The sequence below is a fragment of the Hirundo rustica genome, chromosome 19 (genome assembly GCF_015227805.2).
Source record: "Hirundo rustica isolate bHirRus1 chromosome 19, bHirRus1.pri.v3, whole genome shotgun sequence".
NCBI lineage: Eukaryota > Metazoa > Chordata > Aves > Passeriformes > Hirundinidae > Hirundo > Hirundo rustica.
The window spans coordinates 2,774,761-2,799,689 of record NC_053468.1 but is presented as its reverse complement, the minus strand read 5'-3'; the positions used below and the strand labels follow the sequence as shown (position 1 = coordinate 2,799,689).

General features: G+C 45.8%; 1 protein-coding gene across 1 annotated transcript in view; it reads left to right on the top strand.

Annotated features, from left to right (window-relative positions):
* PPM1E (protein phosphatase, Mg2+/Mn2+ dependent 1E) overlaps positions 1-23,912 on the top strand; it is a 59,034-nt gene extending 35,122 nt beyond the window's left edge. The window contains exons 2-7 of the mRNA XM_040082203.1: positions 12,754-12,872; positions 17,125-17,324; positions 18,731-18,919; positions 19,408-19,551; positions 19,802-19,895; positions 20,165-23,912. Coding sequence (XP_039938137.1) covers positions 12,754-12,872; positions 17,125-17,324; positions 18,731-18,919; positions 19,408-19,551; positions 19,802-19,895; positions 20,165-21,228 — 1,810 coding nt within the window. The 3' untranslated portion in view covers positions 21,229-23,912. The remainder of the gene's footprint in view (positions 1-12,753; positions 12,873-17,124; positions 17,325-18,730; positions 18,920-19,407; positions 19,552-19,801; positions 19,896-20,164) is intronic.
* The last annotated feature ends 1,017 nt before the right edge of the window (positions 23,913-24,929 follow it).

Here is a 24,929-nt window from a genome sequence, read left to right as displayed (position 1 = left end):
CTGGGCTCTGAGTGGCACACTGAGGTCAATTCCACCCCTGTGGCCATCAGCGTTTATTTTCTTTGGTGGTTTCTTACGTCTCTATTTTGCTCTCGTGAGCATTTTCCTTTGCTGCCATCTCAGCCAGGTGAAAGTAAATCAGAGTTCAGCCTTGCTGAGCTCTGTTTGGGAATGAAGTGATTTTCTCGCTGTCTTTGGTACTACTGAAAATCTACAAATCAAATGCATGATTTCAGTAAAAATGTAGGATGGCTGATGATGACATAACCTGGCCTGATCAAAAAAACCCACATTAAATATCAGAAAGCACCAAGTTTTGATAAAAGTGAGCGTTTTGTCATCAGTCCATTGTTGTTTTTTTTAACATCTATAAGTCAAGATGTGCTGTGGAATCATGAGCTGAAACAGGACAGAAACAGAGGAGGATTCACTGAAGAAAATACAAAAATATTTTACGAGGTAGTAGTAACTTTGCAAATACCTTGTCCTTCCCCAGCACCTTCTATCTGAGGATTCAAGCATAGTTTTCAGGCATTCATGAATTAAATTTCATGGTACTCTCCCAAAGTTTGACGGTAATGAAGCTCTTTGACTCCTAGATGGATGGATGTGCAGGGATTAAATGATTTGCTGGCAGAGGTGTCATTTGTCAGCCCCAGCACTGGGAGCGGTGCTCAGCCTCCTATCACATTACATCTTCCAATTTACCACTGCTGGCTTATTAGAACTCAAATCCCTCTTTAACGTTAACTTCTGCTGCGTTATCTCAGAGCTCAGCTGGTGTTCCTAATCTTTATTTTTCCCTTGCTGTATTATTTTCAATCTAACCCGTCGCAGTCGTGTCTCTTATGTCGCCTCCATGCCTCATTAAAGAGCTCACTCGGGCGGGTGCACCACCTGTGTTTGGATTTAAGAACTCCGTGCCCTTGAGGGATCTTGGTGCTGCCTGGCTGTACTTCTGATAGATCTGGTTGTGTGCTATTAGCAGTGTTTTACAGATAAACCCAGCAAAAATCACTCATTGCAATTTCCAGAGTGGATTTTGAATACTGATTTTTTTTTTTTTTTTTTCACGTTCGGTGCTTTGTTGACAGTTAAAAATTCTCGCACTTTCGCGGCTCTTCTCTAAACTCTTTCACAGAAATCTCTGTTCCAACTAAGAAAACCTAGTTGTATTTGATCTTTCCTTGATTGCCTCCTCCTGGATTTGTTCTTTTGTGCTTATGTAATTACTATTCTAATTTACTGCTGCCTTTGGTCCAGAACTGTGCCATGAAGAGCCCCGTTTGGTTCTTTATTTTTTCAGTCACTGTTAGATTATTTTATCCACCAAAATCATTACCAGTGTGTGTTTTGGGGACAGAATTGATTCAATTTCTTTTCAAAACATCACTTGGCCCAAGGTTTTAGCGATTCTGGGTTAGCACCATGATTTTGTGTGATCTTTGATCTTCTATCTGTTCTAGGAACCTTTCCTCTTTCTTTTCCCAAGGAATCTGTGGTGACTGCTCAAACTTAAACACATATATGTGTCTATATATATATATAAATGTATTTCAGCTGCAGATGTTGAGTATTTTCCTTCAAGGCAGAGTCTCAGTATGGTGCTAAAGAATGGTGAGAGAAGGATGATGGAGTTTGAGGATGAGATATCAAGGCAGACAGTTCTCATTTTTATCCCATCACAGGTACAGAAAATCGAGGTGATATTCACATTATTCTGGTTACATTTTAGCCTCAATTTCTGCATAGATTCTTGCTGTTCTTTCCAGCATGGTCCATTTCTTGCTGTTTGTTCAAAACAGTTGTGTAATGTTGCTATCCATGGTTAGCAATTTGCTGCTTTTTATCCAAGGTAGCTAGGATGTCAGTGCTGGTAGAAGTAATCATTTATTTTTAGATTCTAAATCCTTTGGGAACGCACAAAGCACTGTAGACACAGAAGATAATAATTTGTCTCCAAAGGTTCCTTATTTTTTATTAATGTTTTGATTTGGTATTCTCTCTGTCTGCTATCCCTGAATATGTATTACCAGGGTAATTGATAGTGTGGCTCCTGAGGAACTCTCTTAAGTGCTGATTAGAGCTGTGACACTGCTCCACTGGAAGCACTTTGAGCCCCCTCATCACGGGGTGAGTCAGTCCTCACCAGTGCATTATTTACAATCCGGGTTCAGGCAGCTTCAGACAAGTCCTCCTCGTGTTCGAGGAAGGTTTCTTCTGATCTGAGTAAATTTCTGCCACGTCCTGATAATGTCACCTGTTTGCATTTGTTTATCTTCCATCGACATGAACCCTGAAATTTTGCATGTTATTCCCTGTTCTCCGTGGTTTGGCTCTGCACAGGACAGACCCGAGGCCTGGCACTGGCCAATCTCACAGATTTTCCTCTCTTCTCCGCTCTGGATGGACTCAGGCCCCTGTTGTCCACAGGCTTTCGTGTGCTGCCTCCTTGCTCAGGGTATTATGTAACAGATTCTTTCTTATATTTAGAGCTTGTGTCTCTTCTGAAGAGATCACAGGTTTGATAATAAGCTTAGGGGAAAAGTTGACAATCTTCTTTGTGGAGGGGGAGAGGGAAAGCAGAGCTGCTGGGTAATTCTTACGTTGTCACCTCTGAAATGGGTGATTTGAACGTACTCATCTCATGGAAAATCAAATGGAACAAATAAGACTGATTATGCTGCATAAACAAAGTCCCAGATTTCGGTGAATAGGCAGAATTTGTGTGGGAGAATTTGTGCAGTACTGAGAAGTCCAAAGTAGAGAACCAATGTCCATAATCTGGTGAGATTCATAATGTCACAGCTATAAAATGTCACAGCTATTTTATTTTTCTTTTTTTCAGTTGACCTTATAACAGTGATTAGAATATGTGCACAGATTTGTTTTTAAATGGGACTAGGAATAATTTTAAGACACATCTCCCAAGTCTTAAATCATTCTCTGTACCTTCTAGAATGGGAGAGAGGCCACAGCACTGCAGAGTCGTTTGAAACCTCCCCAGCTTGTTGGAAATCAATTCCTAGAGCCTTTGTGAGCAAGAAGAGCTAAATTTAGCTGTGTACTGCAAGCAGGCTTTGTTCCACGGGCTCAGGACCTGCCTGGCCCCATGGAAAGCCACGTTCCTCAGCTTTGGACCTCAGAGAATCTTCCCCACCTCGGCAACCTCAGAGTGCAGATCCTCAATAAACCTCGGAGCGGGGAGAGGAGGGAGCTGAGCCAAGGGAGGGGGAGCCGGGAAGCACAGACCCTGTCACTTGAGCCTGTCCTTCCCTGGGATGCTGGGGCTCATTCCTGCAGGCTGAAATGTCATGGAGCCACTTCCAGAGGCCTTAATAACCTGACACGGCCTCCAAGCGTTATTCCTCCTCTATTTCAGTGTTATTCCTCCTCTATTTCATTAGTATTTGACAGAAGGAAGTTTGGTTGGGTTTTTACCTCTCCAGATTTTCTCCCTTTTTAAATTCTTTTTTACTCCTTAGAGATGCTACAGCGTTTCCTGCTGTAAATAGATCCATATAGGAAGTGGAAGGTGAGCTATAAAAGGAAAACTATTTGGTTGAAGCTTATGTTGCTACAACTACTCCCCCAGTTCTTCTCCCTGCAGCATCTGAGTGTAAATCTCTCCTTGGCATTTGTGGGCACAGTTCTCCCTGTGAATCGATTGTACAGTGAATTTCCCTCTGGTGCAGCGCCCTGTGAAGGCAGCACAAGGTGGGAAAGCCAGATTTTCTCATAAATTTCCACCCAGGCACATTATCCCATCAGGACAGATGTTGGAATGCATCTTTGAAGCTACAAAGAGCATTCAATTCAACATCTGTGTGTAACATAATTTGTCAAGTTAATGTCAAGATAATTCCTGTCCCTGTTGGGTTTTTTTGTGTTTGATGTTTCACGATGTGGCCTCTTAAAAAGGAGTGACAGGGGCTGGGATTTCCGTGCTCCACCCTGGAATGTGAAGTTGGATTTGCCATTGTAAAATGGAGGTGATATCTTTGCAATTTTCCAGCTGCAGGGAGGGGAGATTACAGGCAAAGGGACAGTTCAACACTGTGAGGGGCATTTAAATAATTTACTGGAAGGTTCGGAGCCATGCTGAATAATATGCAAATAGACAAATTCTGCTTATCTATAATAATTTAGGATTAACCCTAAGCAGCCATTTAGCCTGTCCAATGGAATCAAACTCTGTGCCAGTGCTGCACCTGGGAGAGTCTCTCACCTGCTGTTCATGACTGTGATTACTGAAGATGGATGGCTGGAGGTTTGGCTGCTGCCTCTTTAGGAAATCTTTTAAAACAGGATTGGAAGCAGAATTTTTTACAGCCCGGTGAAAAGCATCTAAAGGCTGCCATTGTGTCGTTCAGGCCAGAACAACCCAAAGCCCTAATGTATTTTATCTGCTGTTCTGTTCCTCAACACTATAAATAATTCAGATCTGTTGGCTTAACTACTACTGGCAACTGTTATTTATTAAGAATGACTGAAATAACTATGTGGCTCAGTAGAACAGAATGCATTAGGGACTTTAATGTGAAACAGAATAGCTAAAACATTTTGATTATCCTTTAAAGAAAAAGCCTAAACCCCTAAACCAGCCATTATCCTTCGCAATTCTGCAAAGGACAAGTGACAGTGGGAATTAAGACGGGATCTTTCTGAGTAACTAAAGGGTTTTTCCTTTCAAAGAGCACTCACCCCAATATCACAGAGCCCCTTTTATCCCTCCAGCAGTTTGCTCCGTGGGCATCAATGTCAGTAATTGTCAACTTGAGGTTCCAATAAAATCTTTAATGTGCCCCACAGCATAATCTTTGAATCTGCCTGTAGTTGCACATCTGCCTGTAAAATTCTTTTGAAAGGTACTGCATTGTTTTTTCAAGTGTGCTTTAATTTGTTTCTCTTGCATGTCATGCACAAGAGCAGCAGGATTTTCTGGGAATCAGTGCAAGGGAATTGCTGTTCTCTTGCTCCATCCCCACTTTAGGCTTAATTAATAATATCTGGCAGTTCATCATCGGCTCTGAAATTGCTTTCCAGAGGTCAATAGCATTGTCCCTATCCTGCAGACACAGAATTCCTGCCATCAGGCAAGGCATTGGTACAGCACAAACACAGCGTGTTCCTGCACGGAATCACAGCCTGAGACGTATCACTGCACAACACCAGAACGCTTTTGCAAGTCAACTGATTACAAATGGGGCATTTGGAATAAATTTTTTATCACCAAAAAGAGTTGACATGCAGGACTTGCATGAGTAATTATCTAATCTTACATCTGGCATAAACACCCAAGCCATTTGTGTGATGAAGTGCAAGGCACAGGCGCGAGAAGGCAGCGAGGGAACATTCGCTGCTGACTCAGTGGCCATAAATCTTCCGGGGTGTGTTTTGCCTTATATTTGATATTTGTTCAATGGGTTGAAAGAAGTTAAGTGATCAAATGTCATTTGGAAATCCTGGCCTGCAGCTCTGATTTTTTTTCTCAGTTACACGAAGACAAACGTTCCAACAGGAGCACGGTTTGGGGCCGGGCTCTGTGGGGTGTTACTGAAGCCGAGCGTTTGAACAGGCACAATTTTCACCCCTTTTGAAAGAATCCATTTAACATTTGTTTGCCTTAATGATGATCTGCAAGTGACAGCAGGGTATGTGTTGCTGTGGAGCACTTTATTTCCTTTATTTGAAATTCGGTCATTAGCTATTAACAGCAAAACGCGTTTTTCTTTCTGGCAGAGGACTGGGGTGTGTTAATCTGATCTCTGATAAAACAGAGGCTCTGCATTGGGGGATTCTTATTTAACTTGTATTTCTGGACACATCAGATCTGTATGACTATCCTTTCCACTTAAGGGAAGCATCAGTGGAAGTTTATTTATAACAGAGAGAAAAAATTAGGGCATGAATCAGTGGTAAGTAAACGATGTGCCTGAACTCCTCTGCAAGTTTCCTGCAACATGAACTTTTCTAGAGACTGTGTCATTAATATTTTATAGCAGGGAGAGAAATCATCAAAAACTCTAGCTAGGACATAAAATATCTGAAATAATAAGAATATATATAAGTACCTTCAGAGTGAGCTTGGACACTCTCATTGATTTTAGACAGCATCTCATTCCGTCTTGACAAAATGCAGAATTCATAAATTAAATCTGATGTATACAGTGTATGCTTTTATGCTGATGTTGGCACACTTTCAGATGTAAAATTAAATTACCTGCTCCAATAAGGCAGCATAGATTGAAGCATGGATTCCTTTCTTTGCTAATGGAACCAGGAGAAAGATATTGAATTATGCTGACTTTCAAACCGACTGAGCGCCAAAGAGAGAAAAATCAATGACAATTTTAATGTCCTGTGGAGCTTTTAAACAGCCCTTGCTCTGGCAGGGAAACTCGGTGTGAGGTAACTGCTGTTGACATTGGGTTTCCACTGAAGAAATTTCCTTCTCCAGGGAGGCAGCACCTGGCACTGCTGTGGCTCTGTCCCCATTCCATTCCCAGCGGTGCCAAGCGGGCACTGAGAGGATTTTGGAGGACTCTGGGCACCCTCACACCCTGAGCAGCGAATGTGCTGTGTGAACATGCAGGATAATCCTCGGAAAACAACAACAAAATCCAGAAGGAGTTTTCCTCTCAGCCCTGAAAGTCACATGAGTGGGTAATACCAATAAATTACCTTTATTTTCATGAATTAATGATAGGGTAAACACAGATTTATTTTCCCGGTGTGTTCGCATTTGCAAAGCTGAATACTAAAGATCTAAGCTGCACAATCAATGCCCATCAAATAAGTGGCTTGTTGGGGTTTTTAAAATTTTATAATAATATTTTTATAATTTTGTAAAGTGCATTTCATAATGGCAATTAAGTTTTTATTATAAAACTATCCAGTCCCTCAGACTCTTACTCCTCATGTAGAAAATATTCTGGTTTAGGTGGGGGAGAGTTTATATAGATACATCCTCAGCATCTTGGTGTTACACCAGAGGTTCATGGATTGTGGTCCATTTTTCTCTGCATTCCTTCCAAGTCCAGGTTTCCCTTTCCTTTAATAACAGATGGATATAACCTGGCCATGATTTCCAACAGCAAACTTTGTATCTTCAGCTCTCTGCTGTAATGAAGAAAACCAACCCACACTCACTTCTGGGAATTCAATTTCTCGCAGATATTTGGCTTCCAGCTCCTGGCAGATCTGTGCTGAGTTTTTAGGGGTTGTTTGGTTATGGGAGGTGATTTCTGTCATTTTAAAAGCAGCCACAGCATCAGCCCCAGAGATTGGAATATGAGTAACCTCAGAACCTCCACGCTGCGAGGATGAGTGAGAGAAATAATGGAATTTGGTTTCAAAGATAATACCCAGGCAATTTATCGAGCCAGGAGCCCGGGAGAAGCTGCTTTGTGTGGTTTGGAGTCTTCACAGTTCACCCCTGTGGTGTCACTGCTATTTTATTGACAGTCATTAAGTCACAAATGCTTATGAGTGGTTTGTGGGCAGCAAGCATTTACACTTTAGATACACACTGCCCTTTGTGACACTGTACCTCATCAAAGAGACAAAGGTGACCTTTTATTTTGTCTTGCTCACATTTTGGTGGCTTTATGTGCTGCCGTGTGCACTTCACCCTCTGGAGAAGGGAATACTAACTTGCTACACAGCAGAAAATGCATCAGAGGTCTGAGCCTAATTCACGCGCTGCGAACAGTTTGTGAACAGCCAAGGGTTTCCCCTGGTGAAGCATCTTACTCCAGCTGTGCAGAGGTTTCCTGATGAGCAGTGCACCTCTGCCTTGGTTATTTTTTAAACTCCAGTTCAGACAGACTTAACTATCTACACAATATCTACACAAAATTGGTCTAGAAACCATCAGTGAGCAGGAAGCAAAAGGTTAAATATTCGGTAAACGCAGTGTCTGCATAGACAGGGGCATGATAAATGTATCTGAAGCAGTGTCTTTTTGCAATGCTTGTGTGTTAAATTTCGTTGCTTACAACTGTCAGCACAAGGACAGGATGGCTGTGGATGTGAGCAGGCAGCTGTCTCTGGGAGCCTATAGATAGCAGCTTCCTTGGGTAGCACGTTTGCAGCTCCTTCAAACAGATTTATCAAGCATCTTTACAGTCTCACCACTGCCAGCTCAAATGACTTCTCAAGGAGCTTTGGTTATGCAAGCTTTTAAAAGGTGCATTGTTTTTTTTCTATTTGTTTCTTTTTTTGCGTGTGTGTTTGTGCCAGGTTTATTTTAGTAACTCACTGCAGCAGATAAATCTAGTGCAGGGTTTCACCATGTGTTAGGGGGAAAAACAAATAATACTCCATTTGTCCACCGTGACCAGGCTTTAAATAAGCATCAAAACTTCCAGCAGCTGTGCAGAGCAGCAGAACAGCACAGGTGAGAGAGATGCTCTGGGAGTGAGGAGAGGAGAACCTGCAGAGACAGGAGCTGGAAATAGCATCTGCTTGGCAGACCCAGAGGATACATCCATAATCATTTGAGGGTCTTGGAATGCTTCGCAGAATATTCCCCTCTGAGTCCTGGGTGAGCTGCAGGAGTTTGGAGACAAACAGGAGCCCCTCAGCTGCCTCCAAGTCCCTCTGGATGCCCACGGAAACAGGAGGTGGAGGGAGGAGCGCTGGGGAAATGGCCAGAGGAGCTTCCCAAAGAAATTCTCTGCTCATTACTGCTGCGCTTCACAGCATGGGAACTTTCAGCAATAAAGACTTTAAAGGCTTCTTCAAAGAGCTTCCAGGCCGTATCCAAAACTCCATCTGGAAGAAGTCTCATGAGACTTTGGAAGGTTTTCTAAATACAGGCAGGGGACAAATGAGGTTTTTCTTAAATTGAATCTGGCAAAAGTTGCTTTCTAACAAGAGCTCGCAGCAGACCACGTGAGCAGGAGTGTTTCCCAAAGTACATCCCTAATGGAATGTCTTTTGGAAAGGGTGCAGTTAATTTGTCATCCCTACAAAGTCTTTTACTACCGCAGTAAATTACAGGCCTTTGGGGAATGCGCTGTACTTGGTTCTTTTCAGGCCATGTTCTTGGTCTTGGCTTGCTGGGCGAAACCAAATATGCTGCTTTATCCTGTTTGCCTGCGGATTTGTTTTGCGTTTCAGCAGATTGAATAGCATTTCTATTTAAATCATTCCTCATTCTAACTAAAACAATTGCTGTTCTGCAGTGTCAGGGGATTCCTGAGGTAACAGGAACACTGTACATTTTGTGATTTACTGCCCGCTTTGCCTCCTGAAAGCCCCAGCTCGTTTTGGCCCATTTTCCCTGCTTTGTTTGGGTTAGGGATGCCTCATCAGCTGCCCCAGACCATGACAGGGTTGGGGATTTTCAGCACTGGTGGCCCTCATTGAGGATTTTAGGCAGGGGCTGCAGCATCATTTTCCCATCAACAATGCTAATACTCCAGAACTACGAGTTTTAAGAACTTGAGGTCTCTCTTTGCTGGTTTTCCCGTTTCCTGCAGCTGTTGATGACACTGTGAGTTATCCAGAGCTGTTGTTTGCCTGTGCTTTCCACTTAGAACTCCTGGCACCAGAAAAGAGTGAGAAAACACTAGGAAAGCTATCAAAAGTCTGAAAGTATAAATCTTCTATAGATTGAAAATATCTCCCATTCTCATCTTGGTATTTTTCCCTTCAGTTGGGCTCTTAGCAAGAAATTCCAGAATACTTCACAAAAGCAGATTTAGGCCTTCTACAGCCTTTCTCCTCCTCCTCGTCCTCCTCTCCCCAAGGAAATGACATTCTCATTCCTTGTTTGCAGATGAGGAATGAAGGTCTGAGTGGTGAAGTGACTCGTCCAAGGTCAGCTGCTGAGTTAGTGGCACAGCTATGAATAGACAAAGGCATTTTAGCTCTCAGCTCTCTGCTAAACAAGACAGTGCCCTCCCAGTTTCAATTTGTCAAACTTCATGACTAATAACCTTTGAGCATCTAGAACGTGGCAGAAGAAATTTCTTTCCAGCAGGCAGCAGGTAATCCCTGGTTACACCAGCAGCAGGGTGGAAGCTGCTCCCTGTCCCCAGGGATCCTGGTGATCCTTTTTTGGGTTTTGTGAAGCTGCTCCCTGTCCCCAGGGATCCTGGTGATCCTTTTTGGGTTTTGGATTGCTGTTGTGTGATGCTGTAGCTGCTCACCTGTGTTCACTTTGGTGCTGAAAACAGAGATCCCAGAGCTGACTCTTCATTTGTCTTGGTGTAGCAGTAATGAAGTGTCCTCAGAGCAGTTTGCCTTCAACAGCTATTTTAAACCTCCAGTGCAATCTGCTGTTCCTTGAAGGGAAAAAGTAATTCAACTAAAAGTGCTCTGAGGAGCCAAGTGAGAGAAGTAAACGTTGAGTGGTGCTAATCAGGAAGAGGAAGTCATCTGTCTGCGTGTGGGCACTTCCCTGCTCACACGGCACAGCCCTGAAACAGCCACATAAGAAGCTTTGCGAGCAACAAATGTCAAGGGCAATTAATTCTTCGCCCAGCAGCTGTTATTATTAGGACAAAGAGTAGCCAGACATAGAAGGAAAGCCTTCGGCTGATTTATTTGCTCTACCTTTCCCCTCGAAATTGGTCAGTTGCTCAAACCCCAGGGGTGAACTCCCATGCAATAAAAATTTAAAATTTGCCATCTCTTTTTTTTTTTTTTTTTTTTTCAGTAGGAGAGTTTGTATTAGATTTAGAGCACAGAGGAACAGCTCAGGGAAAGCATTTAGAAAGTCCTCCTCACTTTAAAGCTATCAGGATGGAGAGGAGATGTGTGTTAAGCTGGTAACATAATATTATGTGGGCTGAATTAAACACACCTCAGACTGGTTTTCTCAAACTTAATTGATGGAAGCAGAGCACCTTTAGGCTTGATTTAATACCTTCCCAGAGTTATTCCAGGATTTCTGCAGTGCAACTGTGGGTGTTCTAAACACACCTACGCTGCCAGAGAATCAGGAAGGATGTACTTAAAAATCCTCTAATTTATCTAATAACATCTTTAGCAGCTTTTTGTGTAGGTTTAGCATTGTAATGGAAATGCACTCTTTGGCTGGATAAAGAGCTGCTGTGTGGAACTGCTGGCTCTGGCTGTGAGGACACATGAACAGCACTTGGAGCTGGGGAGGGAAACACTCTGACCTGCTACACCCCCTGTAAATGCGCCTTTCACCTGTGTCATCGCTCACCACAGTTAAAATAATATCTAAAATTCCAAATACAAGTGGTCGTGGCTCTGGGTATCCACAGACATTGCTGGCCTCACTCCCAGGCCCAGGCAGAGCAAAAATTCCTCCTCTCTGGAATAATTTTAATTTGCTGTTTAGGTCCTGAGTCTATTTTAGCCATTCTTGTTGCATCAGTTCTTAACCAGGTTCCCTCTTTGCCCATCAGTGGATGCTCCTGAGGGGCTCTTCATAAGTGACACAAAACAAGTTTGGTTTTTCTAAAGAGTTTCAGCACTGAGCTGGTCAGGGGAAGCCTTGGACTGGAAACAAGCTCAGATTCCTGCCGGTGCCCTGCTGGTAACTGCTGGAATAATTATTCCATCCCGGGCATTGCAATCTCTCCCTTTTTTGGGGGAATCTCTTGTAACATGAGCATGAAAAACCTGTTCTTTGCGAGCTAAATAAAGACAGAAAAGACCAGACAGAAGCTCAGCTCCTCCACGTGCCAGCAGCGGGGATGTCCCGGCGTGTTCTCTCCAGCGGGTGTCCGTGGGATCGGAGCTGTGCTGGGAACAGCTCATTCCCCCGGCAGCGGAGCTTCCTGAGGATGCCGCGGGAGCGGAACGCAATTCCAGGGAAAACCTTAGTGTGGAAGTGGCCCTGACGAGGTGCGAGCGGCTCCCCGTGCGGCTCGTCTCCTTTGACAAAGCTATTTATTGCTAATCTTATCCTTTAATCCTTTATAGGTATGTTGAACAGGAGAAATAGGTTAAGGAAGTGTTTGTGTTCATGGCCTGTGCCCTGCATTTCTGCATTTCTAACTTGGAATTCTGTGGTTGATGGACTGGAATTGGCTCCGTGTCTCTCTGTGCCCCTGGGACAGCGGAATGTCTTGGGAAAGACACGGGTGCTCCAATATCTGTGGAAATTGGAAGGTTCAGGCTGTGTCAGCAGGAGACACCTGGAGAAGTTGAGGCTGACCAATGGGAAATGCAAAGTCATACATAAATTAAGAGGTATTAAACTCCTCTTGAATGAGAGAATGTACATTAAGGTGGCCTTGGCTTGCTATAGATTAATTAACCTTTTGGGGATACCAGGTTTAATTAAACTACAGTGAGTTAAAGCCACTTTTCACTCTGGGTAGAAATCATTCCTGAGTGAGATTTTTTACCTTATGCACATCAGCTCCCTGTGGGTTAACCTTAACTTCCAATTCCCATTAAAGAGGCTGTGGACACTTTGAAATCTGAGGAATTCTGGGACCCTGACTCCAAATCTTAGGAGAAACTGGACTTGAATTAAAATTGTACCATACATATGTAAAAACCGTGCGGTTGTGTGACAGACTCTGGAGGGTTCGAGCCTAGATGAGAAGAATTTAAATAGAGGTTATGAACTGAAACATTAAAACTTAAGAAACGGGGAACAGAGGAGTGAAAGAGAGCAACTAAAACCCATCAGCGAGTCTGAGGTCTTGCTGCAGGGTTGTGGTGCTGTCTGGCAAAGAACCTTGGTGAAAAATACACTCGTGTTACCTTGCTGAACAACACTAAAACATCTTGTGGCTTTCTCTTTTTCTTCTCCAGCAACTGCCCTTCTTTCCTGGCCTCTGCTTTAGCCAGAGCAACTTCAGATGAAGTCCTGCAGAGCGACCTCTCGGCGCATTTCCTGCCCAAGCACGTGGACAACGCCGACGGCATCATCCGTAAGTGGCACCTAAAGGAGCCTGGGCTGCAGTTCTGGGAGAGGAACATCCCACACGGGTGTAAAAACCTCCACGGGGAGCTCACCACCACTCCTGAGAGAGCTGGAGGGCTGATTTCTCAGTCAGAGCTTCCTCACCTTCCGAATCACTCTTTTAATTGCGTTTTCATGGCTGTGTCTGATGGCCCTGAATCTCTCTCTCAGCGTTTTATACAATGTGGTTCTGCTGGCAAGTGCCAGTTGTCCTCCCTCATCCTTGGAGCAAAGTCAAATATATGTGGGAAGAGATAATTTAATTCTGAATTATTTCAGTCAGTGTGGTTTTTACTATGGCTTGTAAGTTTTTTATATGGTTTTAGCAAAAGGTAGTATAAAGAGATTTCATGATTAAAAGGAAGAAAATTACTTTTCCTCATTTATCTGTGTTGGCTGACAAGATTTTTGCAGCCTCCAGCTCAAGGTCGTGCACCCATCTCATTTCAGGACTCTGCTGACCTAAATAACCTTGAAAATTGGCTGGGTTGTTCATTACAACAAAGACCAATGTTTCTCACATGTACTGACAGGAATTCTGTCATTTGATCTTGAAAATACAGTCCCCAAACCACTTCATCCATTCCCTCCTTTTTTGATTTAAAAAAAAATCCTGTAAATTATTCTGGGGATAAGGAGGATCCATAAATCCTGCTCTTCAAAAAGGAAGATTTTGCTGTACTCCCCGGAGGCCCTTGGAAACCTGAGAAAGAGAAAAACATGCTCTGGGTTCCCTTTCTGTAGGTATTGCTGCCTCCTCCTGCTGAGCAGGTAAATGGAATAGATTTGTCATTGTTCTGGCTGAGCAGCCTTCATTAATTTCAAATTGAGATCTCTGAAACTTGCATAAATATTTGACAGTCACCAAGGAAATGTTGATTAAGCCTCCACACAGAATATCTACAGAATTCAACAAAAAAGGGAAAAAGAAAGGAAAAAAGCCCGCCACAAAGCCCTCACACCTACAGAAGCTGCCATTTAAATATATCTAAGGCTGTAAGACACAGATGCAAACATAGATTGAGACGGGAACAGACACAACCACTAAGAATAGGGCTCCAGATGCAGTTTGTTGCGGTGAATTGTCATAATGAGGGTACTTAGAAATAAAATATCCCTTTGCTGATGAAGTGTGAAATGTTAAATTGTGAGGGTTTAGGGGGAGAGGAAGAGAGGAAACTTCCTCAGGCCTGTAGTAAAGCAACAGCTTCATACAAACCCTGCAATTTCAAACAATCTGAGTGATAATTTTCCGAAACAGAACATCAGCTCAAGTGCCATAGAATGACAATCACGGAATGGTTTGGGATATTGAAGATCCAGTCCCACCCTCTGCCACGGGCAGGGACACCTCCCACTATCCCAGATTGCTCCAAGGTCCATCCAGCCTGGCCTTGGACATTTCCAGGGATCCAGGGGCAGCCACAGCTTCTCTGGTCACCCTGTGCTCCATCAGTGCCTCATCAGCCACAAGTGCAAGGTTTGGCCTGGAAAACCCAAACAAAACTGGCGGCAGCAGCAGCTCCACCCTAGAGACCCTTCCAGGGGAGCCCCTTGAGAAGCCTGGGGTGAGTGCTGAGAGGAGATCTGCCCTCAGGGGTGCTGCAGGGAGACGTCAATGCTTTGGAAGAAAGCAGAGGGAAGAGTGGCAGGTGGTGAAAATGGGATTTCTACATCCTGGAGTCTGATGCTCAGAGTTCACTGTGCCCTGATGCTGTTTGAGCTGCTGCAGAATGTGAAGCCAAGCTGAATTTCACTGCCTGCCTTTAATATCCAGTTCTGTGTCAGGGGTTTTTTTTATGAACCCAGAAAGATTTTCACTCTGTGTAATACAAGGAGACATTTACCTGATTTGCCTCAAGTTTGAATTTGCTGGAAGAGAGAGGAAAAAAAAAAAAAGCTATTTCAAATTTCCTTAGTGGCACATTTCACTCTGAGAATTGCAACGTGACAAATCACGTCCTGTACTTAGGAGTGGTGAAAGCAGTCCTTGGTGTGCTGGTGGAAAGAAATGAAAACTCCATGACAGAAGAATGCAAATCTTAAAAGAAGGAAAGCTGGCTGGAGTCCACAAATGTAGGATTGCAAGAATGTTATATTTGGGGTGACCATGTGTTTTGGGATATCTGAGACACAGGCCATGACTCTTCTCTTCCAGCTGCACTGGAAAGAAGAGATTTTCCATGAGAACTGAATGAGGTTGGATTTCTTTTTTGAAAGGTCAGGTTAAGGACATTTAGGTTTGGGGTTTGTTTGTGGAGGAAGAGAATCACGTGGAAGTTTGGCTTTGTTAAAGAGCCACCAAAGGAGGCTGGTGGGGTATCAAATTTCCAGGAGATGTCACAAAGCAACCATAATGTCCCATTATCCCGTTGTTCCAGGTTCTAGGAGATGGATCCTAGAGATCTCCAAAGAGATATAGAGTTCCTAGATTAAGGAAAACCTTGGGTTTGGTCCTGACCCCCATTGTCACACTGTCCATGTTTTCAACACAGCTCATAAAATACGGCACTAAAAAGCAGGACCTGACTCCTGTTGTTCTTCCTACCCTCGTTCTGCCCTGTCGTCTTTGGGAACAACAACGCCTGAGCTGGATTTCCCACTCGCTGTGGTGCAGCTCAGCATTACCTCCAGCCTTGGGGATTTGGGAGCAGCAGGAGGGAAATGAAGTTCTCCGTGACACAGCCGCAGTGACAGCTGAGTCAGCTCTGCCTCAGCGTGGCAACATTAACAATTGATGAGTAATTTCCAGCTGGGGGGGTGGGTTTTTTTGTGGTATTTTATTATTCTCCTGTTCTAACCCCACGAGCTGTTAGTGACGATGCTGAGAGCACACACGATCCTCTGGGAAGGGTGCTGGGGATCTCAGCAGGGCTCACTGATCCTCCTGCAGAGGGGCCACAGCCACGGGACTCTGCCACCTGCCCGCTTCCCTTCACCCCTGCCCAGCAGGGAGAAACGGGAGAGCAAAATCTGTGGGCTTGGACACCTCAGGTGGGATGTGTTCCCTCTTTAAATACATTACCCAAAGAGATTTCTGGTGAGAGAGCAGCGAGAGCAGGACGGGCGGGGTGAGGAACCCCACGCTCACACTGTGGCAGTGGTGGGGTGACACAGTTGTTTGATTTCCACCCCTTGGTTTTAAAGCTGTGTGATCAAGGAGCCAAGGCTCCTTTTGGTTATTTATCCAGTGTATTTTCAGCGTAATGCCTCTTGACTGAACCAACTCAGAGCTGGCACTGTATCTTGTTCCTGAGGGTCTTGGCCCCCCGGTCACTGTAGACTTAGGACAGAAATTTGTAAATGCTGCTTTTAGGCTTTTCACGGAATTCCTGTGAACTGAGAGATGCTGCAACTCTCCCTCTGCTCCCTGCATGTGAGCCTCTCCTCCTCCAGGAGTGATTGGCACTCCTGGATTGCTGCTGTTTAGCTTTGAAGATCCCTGGCTTTGGTGAGCGATCATGAACAAAGAGATTTGGATGTGTTCAGCTCTGATGCTGACTTCCTGTTTTCCTCTCCTGAATTTCAGAAAAAAATGTCAAGTGCCTGAGTTTTCACATTTTAAAATGACAATTTCTCAGGAGTGACAGTTCAGCATTTTCTTAAATTCGAGGCCTTTATGGTTTTCTCATTTGCTCACGCAGATTTCTCTGACGCACCGTTGTCAGGAATATGGGAATAATAGGAAATCTGGAAATAGCTAAGGTGGCACCTGTGCACTGCTGAAAGTGCACAAAACGTCTGAAAATGACTCTACTAATTTCTGCAGATTGTTTCCACTGTCTTGCCTCAGCTCTGCAATGAAATGGTGTTTAGAACAGGGAATTTGGTCCAAACCCAGTGTGTCATTGTCACGGAGGGTGGGTTTTGAAGGTGGCACCCTGTGCCATGACAGAGCTGCACCACCCTGGGCAGGGCCACGCCAAGGATCCAACACTTTTCGTGCCTTTCATTTTCTCAGCTGCTGCAAATGAGCTCCCCAAAGGCACTGGGAAATGTTTAAGTTAAAAAGACAAACAAACAATGAGCTGCTTACTGATGAATGCTGATTATGGTGAGTTTGGCTTCCTCTTTTCATGCATCAGAGCCCAGAATTTCCCTGCTGACATCAACTCCTTGGCTAAAATGGTTTTGTTTCATCTTTATAATGTATGCAAGGGAGAAAACTCTGACTTAATAACACTCTCAAGGCTTTTATTTGTGGTTTGTGCCTTCCTCAGAGATCGAGACGGTGAAGTTGGCCCGTTTAGTTTACAGCAAACTGCACGAGATCTGCAGCAACTGGGTGAAAGATTTCCCGCTGCAGCCCAAGCCCCACCGCTACTACGAGACCTCCATCCACGCCATCAAGAACATGCGCAGGAAGATGGAGGACAAGCACGTCTGCATCCCTGACTTCAACATGCTCTTCAACCTCGAGGTGAGCACAGAGCACGTGGGAGACACTGACCCCGTGATCAGAGGTTCTGGATCAGGTTCAGCAGGAGGTTTTCCACTGAGGAAGTGAAAGGTGACGGACCTGAGCAGGGTTGGCAGCTGCTGTTGGCCAGGTCATCCCACAGTTCATCTCTGAAGCCACTCGGCAGCTGGGGGTGGGTCTGCTCTGCTTTTCAACCCTTCCTCTTGGCAAGAAGAAGCCAAAAGCAAAAACAAGTAAATTAAGTAAAAAACCCCAAAACAAACCCCAAACTTACCGGGCTATAAGGTGCAGGTCTCACACAGTTCTAGAAATGTGAGTAGTTTGGTGGAACTCGGGTCTGTCTTCCCTTTCGTTAACTTCTCGAGGTGGCCGCTGGTCAGACACTCACTCTTGCTCTCCCTTGAGTTATAGAACTGGACGCTGAAGAATGGAAAGTAAAAGAAAATGGCAGGAATTTTACCTTAAGGATCAAATTGCTGCATAATTGCTTTACAATTACACCCTGTCACTTTAATAACCGTCTTCTGCCCCATCCACATTCTTACCTTTAAATTATATTAATGCAAACAGAGGCAGATGTTTCCTTTGCCTGTCAATTGCCAGCTTTCTCCTTCCAATTTGTGTTGGAGCCCATTACCTAAAAATTACAATGTGCAAATATTCCAGTCACTGAGCTGGCTGTCAAGGTTGAATTGGCTCTGTCAGTGGGTTGGTGTTGTGTGAGTGAATAGGCACAGGAGTTGCTGTCTCCTGGTACCACGTTGTTTCTCTGAACAGAGGAGGGGAAGCTGAGAAAACTGCCTTGAAGATGAGTGATTTTGCTGCATTTGATTTGTGAATGTAACCACAATTTTCTGATGAGAGAGCACATGCAGGTTTTTGTGTTTTTTTAAACACAGGCATCTAAGATGTTATGTTTTAGATTTAAGGAAAAAAAAGAGAAGAGTGAAAGCAGAGGCTGGCTGGCTTCACATTTTAACTGTACTGGCATTTTATCCCTGGTGGATTCCAATCATGATGTAGACTTCATGCAAACTATTGGATGTTCTTCTCTCTCTGTGGTTTTTGCAGTCACAAAATCTCCTGCACAATTTGATAAGAATGGCACTTCCTATTTGAGTTGTGTGAGTGAGCTGTAACAAATGTGGCCTAAGGAGTGCTGAGAGCACTACACAGGGGATTCTGGCAGGGCATCTCTTGCAGTAGAATTCAACAACAGGCTGGAAATTTCCCACTGATGCAAGTGCAGGTGGTCAGGGTAGTTTGCTTGTCCAGTGGACACTCTGCGTCTAATTGCAACTTAATGAGGACAGCACAAATCCCAAGTTCAAAGCTTTAAGACAATCCAATGAGCCGTTTGTGCTGCTTTCACCTGAGTTTTTCCCTCCCTGTCTTTCCACTGGCAGGACCAAGAAGAACAAGCTTATTTTGCGGTGTTTGATGGTCATGGAGGAGTGGATGCTGCCATCTATGCCTCCATCCACCTGCATGTGAACATGGTCCACCAGGAGATGTTCCAGCACGACCCAGCCGAGGCTCTGTGCCGAGCCTTCCGCGTCACCGACGAGCGCTTTGTGCAGAAGGCAGCCAGGGAGGTGAGGGACTCTGGAAGCCTTCTCCTGGAACTCCTGCCTTTTCACAGGGGGCTCCAGGCACAGGAGACCCGGCACAGCGCTGTCCATGCACTGGTCCCCACTGGTGGCTTTCTGCCCGTAGCTTCACATCTCATAAAAATGTCATCTGCTGCTTCTCACAGCTCTCAGCTCCTCTAAAGGATGCTGCTGCCATTCCCACACTCACCTGCCTACCAGGATCAGCCCGTGGGTTCACTGACACACAGGTGGGTCAGGAGCAGTCCCAGCAGTGCCCAGCTCCTGGCAGGGGGGTCCCATGCCAGGGATGTCATGGGGCACACTGGAGTTCGGCCGGGTTGGCTCCGAGGGGCTGCTAATGAGCAGTCGTAGCCGTAGGGAAAGCACAGCCTGTTCCTCCCTGGGAGCAGGCTCTGTGCTGCAGTTTCAACGTGTTCTGTCCCTGAGTTAAGTAAGAAAATGCTTTGAAATGGAAATGTATTTTTTTCCAGAGTCTGCGCTGTGGAACCACCGGGGTGGTGACTTTCATCCGAGGGAATATGCTGCATGTGGCTTGGCTGGGGGACTCCCAGGTCATGCTGGTGAGGAGAGGCCAAGCCGTGGAACTGATGAAACCCCACAAACCAGACCGAGAGGTGAGAAGGGCCTGTCTAAACACCCCTGGGCAGTGACCAGCACAGGTACCAGCTTTGGGGAGCGCTGCCATGCCAGGATCTCTTTGAGCAGCAGTGCGTGTTCCACTTCTCCTGGTTTGTTTGGATCTGTGTGCAAATCCTTTGTCTTGTGGGGCCTGCCATGTTTGTGAAAATCCAGATATTGATGGGAGTGTTGAGTGTGCGATGCAGCTCTGACTGCTCTGTCCAAACCTCTTGTGTTGCTGTTCAGGATGAGAAGAAGCGAATCGAAGCCCTGGGCGGCTGCGTGGTCTGGTTTGGAGCCTGGAGGGTGAACGGGAGCCTCTCTGTCTCCAGAGCTATTGGTAAGAGAGAGCTTTCATTCCTTTTTGAGACTTGCTTTGCTTTTTAACTATAAAATTTTAATTTTCTAGTCATCACAATTTGACATACAGCTGGAAGATAGACCTATGAGCAATAACCTCTATTTTCCCCCTACAGTCTGAGGGAATAATTTCCAAATAATTGCTTTAACTTGGGGTAAGAGTCACTGGCTCCACACTGAGTTAATAAAGGGCTGCTGGAAGCCGTGGCTGCAAACCCACAGTTGTGTTTCTCTGCTGTTCTTCCACAGGAGATGCTGAGCACAAGCCATACATCTGTGGGGATGCAGACTCTGCCTCCACGGTGCTGGATGGCTCCGAAGACTACCTCATTCTGGCCTGCGATGGCTTCTACGACACAGTGAACCCCGATGAGGCAGTCAAAGTGGTGGCTGACCATCTGAAGGAGAATAACGGCGACAGCAGCATGGTAGCACACAAGTTGGTGGCATCTGCTCGGGACGCCGGCTCCAGCGACAACATCACGGTCATTGTGGTGTTTCTCAGGGACATGAACGCGGCGGTCGCGGTCAGCGAGGAGTCGGACTGGACAGAGAACTCTTTCCAAGGCGGGCAAGAAGACAACGGGGAAGACAAGGAGAACCATGGAGACTGCAAACGGCCGTGGCCCCAGCACCAGTGCTCAGCACCCGCAGATTTAGGCTATGAAGGACGAGTGGACTCCTTCACCGACAGAACTAGCTTAAGCATAGGGTCCAGCGTTAACCCCTTGGATGATCAAGGCTATTTAGACCTGACAAAAACAGAAACTAGTACACCTCAGAGTGCCAAATGTCTGCCACCAGTCCAAGCGTTTAGTCCTGGCATACCAAAGAGCGCGGGGCCGATGAGCAGCTCCCCAGTGAAGAGCGAGTCCCCGGAGCTCGGCGCGTCCTCGGGCTGCGGGCGGAGCCGTCGCAGGGAGGACAACGCCCCGCTGAGCTCGGGGGCTGCAGGGCAGGGCACCTACAGGGTCAGGGGTTTATCCCCCTTCTTCTTCGGGCTGGAAGATGAACTGTTCAAATCCTTGGGAAAACGAGCTGCGTTCCCTCATTTCCGGCTCTGCAGCGGGAAGAGGCGGCGAGGAGCCAGGCTCAAACCAAAGTTTCACGCGCCGCTCTGGGCTCAGGAGCCTTCCCAGGGAGAAGGATCCGGCCTGGCCTTCCCTGCCCGGGGCCGCAGGAGCAGGAGGGCGTTGGCCCGACCCTCCCCGTGGTGGAGGCTGCCCGCCCATGGCTCCTACAGCGAGCGTTTGATGGGAAGACAAAGTCATTGTATACCAGACCCGCACCTCCATCAATGCTGTAAAATGTAACCACCCCCTCGTGTTCCCCTGTCAGACTCCCAAAGTAGACATTCCCCAAATAAAACTGGCATCGTCAGAAAGCGAAAAAAAAAAGAAAAAAAAAAGAAAAAAAAAAAAAAAAAAGAGGTGGGCATTTCCGAACTGTACTCCAGTCCCCCGCCAAGCTCAACCCCTGTGTAAATAGATCTAGGAATTAACCAATGTAGTCATTTCGATCTCTAATAAAGTTTGGTGGTGGTGCCACCCCCAGCAATGCCGCAGCCGCCCGACCACCCGCACACACGAGTGTCCAAGTGTCCAGCCACATCCAGCAGGGAGAGCCCAGCAGCCGCTGCACGTGGAGACAACGCCAGGGCACGGTCCTTAAACACGCAGAAAGTTGCACCTGCCTGAGAAATGTCTGTGGAGCAATACTCAAAGAACGATCTGGGTTAGAACTGCCAAATTTTCTTAGAGCGGGGGGAAGTTTCCGTAGAGTCGAGGTGTGGGGTCTTTTTTTGGGTTTTTGTTTTTTCTTTTCGTGTTCTGCTTTCTGTTTATTCCAGGTGAGCGTTAAGATGAATTAGAAAATCACATCCACTTTTGCAGGTAGACGACTAAAAGCCATACAGGGTTTACCAGGTACCTTAGGAATGGACACACTAAGCTCCTGCTGCTCTGGTCTCAGACTCCCATCGAGGTACAGACTCATAATATACCTTTTTTTTTTTTTCATGTAATATGAGGAGTATGAAGAAAACTTTTCTTGCAGTTAAAAAAAAATACATATTTCCTATGGCTGGAGGTGCAGTGTAGGGAATTTCGTATCTTTCTGGTGCTTATATTGGCATTTTTCTCATTTCTCAGTTTAGGAAATTGTTCTCAATGAGTTCAACGTGATTGTGCTTAATGCTTTGAGCCAACCTCTGCCCACCTTAACTTCATCTCAGGTCTTAAAAGAACCCAACCCGTGGAGGTGTCCAGTCCCATCCCACCCTCTGTCCCCGCGCCCGTCCCAGCGGAGATCAGGAGCTGTTGGATGAGCTGTGTGGTTCTGGTGGAGGATTCCCGGGTGGCAAAGGCAGCATTTCACATCCAGTGGCAGCAGGGAGGATGCAGCACGGGGCGCTCAGGGCGTGTAGGAGCGATCCAGAGGGGATGGAAATGCCGCGGATGCCAGCGGAGAGGGTGGAATTCGGTGCCCGGGCAGGGCTCTGCTCCGGCTCCCCCAGGTGCAGGAGGGCCAGGGAGGAACTCAGCCGCCCTTCTCTGCATGAGCAGCGGCCACCAGCCCGTCCCCGCTGCCGAGGTGAGATCGCACCCTGAGGGGAGCCGCTAATTGGGACGTCAATAAGCGGCCGATTCCCATCAGCTCCACAAAGTCCAGATCCCGTTCCTACCCTTTGTGACAGGGACGCATTGGGAGGAGTAGGGATACCGTAAGTCTTCATAGGCACTCAGTGAACAATTCATATCATTTTAGCAGTAACGATAGCAGTATTAGTGTTTAGCTAGAATTTGCAAAGTATTTTAATATTAAGTAGTCAAGAAAATTATTCAACGCGACGAGATGGCGAGGCTTGAATTTGCCAATTTCTGCTGCTTCTCTCTTTGATGCACTATTTTAAAAGCAATCTGATGAACAGCAAAAGGCTTTGTGAGCAACCAGGAGTTGGAGTGTGGCTTTAGATTCCTTTGATCTTTTTCAGACTTTGTTTTAATCTTACGGGATCATTGGCTCTTATCTGCCATCTTATTCTGCCTTAGCTGTTGTCAATGTTCTCTTTAGCTGCAGCTTCTGTTCCAAGTCAGATTTACGGAGGAAATTTGAGAAACCATGAAACGGTAAAATATGCAACTCTGGGGCATCTCTGCGGTGCCTTTGTTTAAAATTATTCACAGTAATAATGACTCACTCAAAGTCCATCTTTAGCAGACTGTCGTGTTCCGGAGAGAAAGGTGGTGTAAGTGCAATTCTCGATGTGAGTAAATTAGAATGCAAACCCGTCACGGATGATAAAACTTCTTCCCAGTCTGCAGGAGCAGTTGAAGAGCACTGGACTGCATGTGTGCTGTTTTGGGAAGGATCTAGCGTTTTTAGGTGTGGATTCATAAATGGTAATTCTGCGACTCATCCCATTTATCTTGCTAGGAGAAAAAAAAATAAAAATCCACCATCATAGTTGCAGTGTGGTCAGGTAAAACCATTGTATAGATAGAGCAAGTGTTCATTTCTTCACTAACTGCATATTTATAGAGTAGATAGGAACCATTTGTAAGGTAAGTCCTTTAAAGTTCTATAATATTAAAAGTAGTGGTTATTGGTCTGATTATGCTGCTCTTGATTCTACACACTAGACAAAAAGCAGTGCTTGTGAAATGCAGTGTTTTCTCTTAATGCCACTGGTGATAGGAAGTAGTTCCTTCAGTTCAAACTCCTGTGCCCTTATCTGCTGCTTGCTGACGTAAGCAATAATCCCTCTCTAACGGTATCTAAGTGTTCTGTATCTCGTACCTTGATCGTCTATCTGGTGACTGTGTAAAATATTAGGGTAATAGAGAAGTATCTCATTGTATTTATTAACTGTTGATACTGAGATTCAGTCTGTGACCTGTGTTTTGTATTTTTATCGTGTATCTTAGTGGTGGTGAAAATTTGTACAACCGATCTTTCCAATAAAGAGCTGAAGTATCCCTTTTCCGCGTTCACACAACCCCGCATCCCTCTCGGTCGACGTGGTGACCGTGGTTGCAGAACCAGGAGGTAGCAGTGACAACGTGACTCGAGTTTGGTTGTGTTTCAGCTGTGGTGGTTTTGAGGAAGGGGCTCGGGGCCGGTTTGCCTGGAGCTGCTCTAGGCTCTCTCGCGTGCTCTTCACTGTGAGCGCCGCGGGGCTCTCGCGCCGCTTTTCCAACCCCGAGCAGCGTGTGCGGTGCAGGGAGCAGGACAGCACCAGAGCAGGGAGCTCTTCACCCATTCCATTTGCACTAGAGGTGGGAGGAAAGGCACGTGTGGAACTTTTCTTTACCCAGAAGTGCCATCCATTGTCCTCGCGACTGAAAACCGTTCCGTAGCTGAGCGTTGAGCGCGGTGCCGCTGGAGGACAATGTCCAAGCAGACTTTAACTCACACCACGTTTCTGGTGGTGCATCATCCTAGAAACTCCGCCTGTTTTTGGAGCACCGTGTGTCAGTTGTCCCGTGGGCAGATGAGGCACAAGGAGTTGTGTGCGTAGACGTGGCTGCTGTAGTTCAGGTCCACTCTCTCCTCACCAAATCCTCCCGACCCCAAGATTCTGCGGGAATAAAGCAGAATGAGAAAGATTGGTCTAAATTAGGGGCTGTTTTAGCACAATTTCTTCACTCGGCACTTAGTCACATAAACAAAGCCATCCAAGGGGATACTGCAGCTTTGTTCATGTCTGTAATTTAGGGCAATCTTTCTTTAATTCACATCCTCTTTGCGACAGGAACAAAACTTTCTACCCTCGTATCGCGTGCAATAAAAAGAAAGCGCTAACACGACCTCGGACTCTGATGTCCGTGCCCCTCTCTGGCCCTGGCACCCCGGCCTTGGCACGGCCCTTGCCAGCATTAAAGCTAAAGACAAACAACCCCCACCTGTCAGGGTCTCGTTCAACCCTTGTCGTGTCCGGTTTCTCCTCTCCTTCCCTCTGAAGACACCTCGGGACGAGAACAGGGGAGGTGGCCGAGCTCACCCTGAGCGCTGC